We start from the raw sequence: 4,715 nt of genomic DNA, 5'->3' as shown, positions 1-4,715 counted from the left end.
TCGGGGGAGGCTCGGGGGAGGCGGAGTCGGTGGGTGGGCGGCAGGAGCAGCGCAGGGCTGAGGCTGGGCCGTCCAGACTCCCAGAAACAAGCCTGGCGACGGCACCTTCCGCACGCTGGACACGGCCGCGGCTGTGTTAAGTGTGGCGAGCCAGGCCCTCCCCGGAGGTTGCTTCGGGCGTCAGCCTCTGCCCAGCGAGGCTGCTTGAGGGCCTCGTGGACACCCCCGTCTCCTGAGAGGCTGACCCTCAGATGCCACAGGTTCAGCTGCAGACCCCCGGAGCTCCTGTGGGTCTCCCAGCAACAGGAGCAAGCCGCTTCCTCGCGGGGCTGGAGGGCGCCCGCACATTACGGCAGGCAGGCAGGCAGCTCCCACCCCCATCCCCACCCCCGCCCCCCGGCTCAGGCCCTGGCCGGCTGCTCCCTACCCAAACCCCCAAGGAGACCACTGCATCGCCCCAAGCCTGGCTGGAGCGGATAGTCGCGATTCAGTGAGGCGACAAGTCAAAAGTTCCTGGCCTCTGTCGGTGCTCTGAAAACCAAGCTCAGGTCACTCTCTGTCCCCCTCCCGATGGTCACACTCAAGTCTGATGTTGGCTTCCTCTCCCCCACAGCTCCAGGCGACCAGCTGAGCAGAGTGGACCCAGTGGCCTTCGGGCCTGAGACGTCCTGCCTTGACCACACGAGGCCCCACCCGCCCGGCCAGGGCAGTGAGCGGGGGCTTCAGGAGGGAGGAGTGGGACCCGGCAGGGACTTGACCTAAACGCTCCTCCTTGACCTAAACGCTCCTCCTCGGAAACGGCTTCCTGGTCTGTTCTGCTCTGTGTGTGGCGAGGCCCAGGGGCCACATGGCTGAGGCCGGGGCTGGCAAGCCGGCCCCCAGCTTGGAGGGTGAGCAAGGGGCGGAGGGCGACACCGTGCCTTCGGACGAGGGCTCCCTCAGTGACTCGGACTTGGACCTGAGCTGGCCCGGGGGTGCTGAGGTGGAAGCGCTGTCCCCAGAGGGGCTGCCGGGGGAGGCGCAGGAAGATTCAGAGCCCGATGAGCCCCCCGCGCTCCCCACGGGCCTCCCCCGCACCGCGGCACAGCCGTTCCATCTGAGAGGCATGAGCCCCACCTTCTCCCAGCGCAGCCATGACATCTTCGGCTGCCTGGAGGGGGTGGCCAGGCAGGCTCCCCGCTCTGGGGCCCGCACCAGCATAAGTGACAATGGGGACTTCAAGCGGCCACAGGCGCCCTCGAGTCAGCGCCCAGCAGAAGGCCTGGGCAGGGCCCACGGGAGCCCTGCGTCTCCGAGGGTGCCCCCCGTCCCGGACTATGTGGCCCACCCTGAGCGCTGGACCAAGTACAGCTTGGAAGACGTGGCTGAGGCCAGCGAGCAGAGCAACCGGGCCGCCGCCCTGGCCTTCCTGGGCTCCCAGAGCCCGGCCACCCCCGCTGGCTATGCACCCTCCTTCAACCAGGACCCCTCCAGCAGCGGGGAGGGGAGAGTCGTCTTCACCAAGCCGGCCCGAGGTGCCGAGGCCAGACCCGAGAGAAAGCGGGTCCTGAGGAAGGGGGCGGAGCCGGGCAGGGGTGCCTCCGGGAGCCCCAGCCCGGCCCGGGGTGAGGGCCCCGTGGAGCTCGCCCACCTGGCCGGGCCTGGGAGCCCAGAGGCTGAGGAGCAGGGCAGCCCCCGTGGGGACCTGCGGGAGGCGGAGCCTTCGGGGGCTGCCTGTGACGGGCCCGTGGCAGGCCTGGTGGAGACTGTTGGCTTCCACAGCAGCAAGAAGCGGAGTCGAGGCCACTTCCGGGACAAGGGCAGCAGCCCCGAGGGCCCGGGGGCTGAGATCTGAGGCCTGAGGCGGCGGCCCGGCCTGACCACACTGGCCACTGCGGTTCTGCTGCCAGCCGGGCCACTCCCAGGCGGGGCTCCCTGTAGGTGGCACAGCAGCTCTGGCCAGGGCCCACGCGGGGTGTGGGCTGGGATGCTGGAATCTCGCTCCCTGGCTCTCTAGGTGCCGGTGAATAATAAAGGTGCTGGGTCCTCCTCCGCTTCCATGTGTCTTGTCTGGGCTCCCTGCAACCCCCCAGCTGCCCACACCTGCCCCAGCGCTGGCTGCTCTGAGGGGATCTCGTGGATGCCTGCACTCCTCACCAGCACGTCTACCCAAGGGCCTGAGGCCACAGCAGAGAAAGGCCCGGTCACCTCCAGGGATGTGGCTCACAGCTGCACGTGTCCAGCCATAGCCCGTGAGGGCCTGGGTGGCTTCCTCCTGGAAGCCTGCCTGGCGCCTTCAGTCCCAGACCCGGTGCAGACCTCAGTGGGGGCGAGGGAGGCGATGCGACGGGTCTGGCTGGTGTGAGTGGGCAGCCAGGAACGGCTGGGCAGGCGCCCTCTCCCTGCCCCGGGTGTTTGGTGATGCTGTCGCCTGGACACCTCAGCTGCCCCGGGTCCAGTCTGACCTGGCCAGGTAGGGTGCAGCACTCTCCAGACTCACTGGAAATAACGTGGCGGTCAGCTCAGGCAGGGGCTGGGGGCGGCCCTGCCTGGGCACACAGTTCAGCAAGGGGTCACAGAGCAGGTGGTCAGGACCAGGACCCAGAGCCAGGTGGACACACCGGCACTCCCTGTGCTGGCCCTGGAAGAAGGGGGTGGCAGGCGCAGTGGACACCTGGCCTCGCTCCTGAGGACCAGTTGGGTCTCACAGGCAGAAACTCCAAGCACTGCTGTTTCACGGAAGATGCGTTTGTTACCAGGGAATACAGGTGGGCTGCGGCAGGCCCGAGGCAGCCGCCTAGCCTGGACAAGAGGCTCCCATGTCAGCTGCCCAGGCAGAGAGCTGCCTGAGGAGCCTGGCTGTCAGGGGATACTGCCCGGGGTCCCCTGCACGGAGTCAGGAGGGACAAGCTGTGGTTCCTTTAGATGGGGCAGATGTCCAGGAAGAGGCAGGTCTGTGGCAGGGCTGTGAGGGCCACCGCCCGCCAGGGGGAGGGGGCGCTGGAGGTGGGCAGAAGTCAGTGCACAGGGCCCAGGGCGGCCAGCTGAAGAGAGGCGGCCCTGCATGTGACAGGCCAAGCAGCTCAGGCGTCCGAGGGTGGCTGGCCAGCCTCTGGGTGCTCCCAGCTGCCAAGGCCCCCTCTGCCACAGTTCCGAGAGCCTGGAGGGAAGGAAGCCCCCTCAGTCGTAGGTGCCTGCCGGGCAGGCCCAGGAAAGGGAGAGGTAGCTGGCTCGGAGACTGGGGCTGGGATGTGGTGGCCTCAGAGTGGGTCCCCATAGACCAGCCCAGGTAGGGTGGAAGTCCAGAGCAAACTAGGCTAATGAACGATAGAAGTGATACCTGCGGGCCAAGGGGCCTGGCTGGCCAAGGGGCAGCCCAGGAGGGTCTAAGGTGTCTACGTCAACCCACGCTTGCACCCTGGCCAAGACGGGTTCATCAGAGGGCACCCAACCTGCCCCAAAGAACCTTGGCCGGGCCAGCCGGGGAAGAAGGAGCACGCAGCACCACAGAGTGGGCGGCCGTGTCCACCGCCTTCAACCTCCCAGAACATGGGCTTACCCCAGTGAGCACTGCCGTGGGCCAGTGTGTCCGCCATGGAGGACAGGAGCACCGTGCAATAGTTGACCTGGAAGGAGAGGCCAGCCCTGGGATCTCAGGACAGCAGGGTACGGGCACCCTTCCTGCCTCCCCCTCTGCCAGGGACCCTGCTGCCCGGTGACCCCTTCCTCTGCAGGCTGCAGCTCGAAGGAAGGGGACAAGGCGGGCAAGGTTCTCGTGGGTGTGTGCAGACTGGATGGCGAGGATCTTACACGTGGGACCCCCTGGGTGGAGGTGAGGCCGGGACAGTGTGGAAGGCCCCTCTCCCCGGGGCCTCGCCTGCCCACTGGGACAGGAAACTCATCTCTGGCTCCGGGCTGGCCCACAGGGCGGTGCGAGTGGGTGGTGGGTGCAGGGCCTCCCGGCCTCCCCATGAGGAGTCGGGAGCCCTCGGGCCTGGCTTGCCTGCGACTCCAGACACCTGGTCCGCTTTTCTTGCTCCCTCAGCCCCCCAAGGTACTTGGCAACGAAGTCCATTCTGCGGCAGAAGCAGGAGGCAGGCCACTGACGCCGTGGGGCACTCCATGCGTGGTGACCTCCCCGCCCTCCTGCCCGGCCCAAGCCCCCCGGGGGCCCGAGTCTGGGTGCTCTGGCCTGTTCCCTCCCAACTCTTGGACACAACACGCCCAGTCACAGACACAAATCGCATCTGTGCCCTCCTGCGAGGGCTAGGCGCGACCCTGCCTGGGCACACTGTCCAGCGAGAGTGGCACAGAGCCAGGGCCGGGCCGGGGTCTGGAGAGAAGGGAGGAGGGCGGCCAGTGCCAACCCCGGAACCCTCTGCAGGAGAGGGCCTGTTCATTGGCCCACGGTCCCACCTGCAGGGCCCTGACCTCCCTCGGACTGCGAGTGGGCCCTTGGGACCGGCCGCGGCCCTGCCCCCCCAGCCTCAGTTTCCCCAGCTCAGGTCCTCTGTCACTGCACCAGAGGGCGCACGCGGCTCGAAGGCGGCCGCCCCTGCCAGGACAGGTCCGGCCCCCCGCCCCGCACCTGTGGGCGGTCTTCCGCAGCACCTCGCTCTCGCTGTCCCGCTTCCTCTTCTCCACCCGGCTCAGGAAGTTCTCCTTCTGCACCATCTCCCAGGTGACGATCTTCTGGTCCAGCGGGTCCGGCAGGTCCCTCTCTGGGAAGGCCAGGG

At 68.0% G+C, this 4,715-nt stretch overlaps 1 protein-coding gene across 1 annotated transcript; it reads left to right on the top strand.

Moving 5' to 3' along the window:
• Nucleotides 1-847: 847 nt before the first annotated feature.
• Nucleotides 848-2,035, top strand: TSSC4 (tumor suppressing subtransferable candidate 4). Its single transcript, XM_008070284.1, has one exon. The coding sequence runs from the start codon at nucleotides 848-850 to the stop codon at nucleotides 1,832-1,834; it is 987 nt and encodes a 328-aa protein (XP_008068475.1). The 3' UTR covers nucleotides 1,835-2,035.
• The last annotated feature ends 2,680 nt before the right edge of the window (nucleotides 2,036-4,715 follow it).

Source organism: Carlito syrichta, unplaced genomic scaffold (assembly GCF_000164805.1).
Source record: "Carlito syrichta isolate Samal-C Ts95f unplaced genomic scaffold, Tarsius_syrichta-2.0.1 Scaffold313308, whole genome shotgun sequence".
Taxonomy (NCBI): Eukaryota; Metazoa; Chordata; class Mammalia; order Primates; family Tarsiidae; genus Carlito; species Carlito syrichta.
Note: the sequence above shows the minus strand (reverse complement) of the source record. Positions and strands in the feature narration are given on the sequence as shown.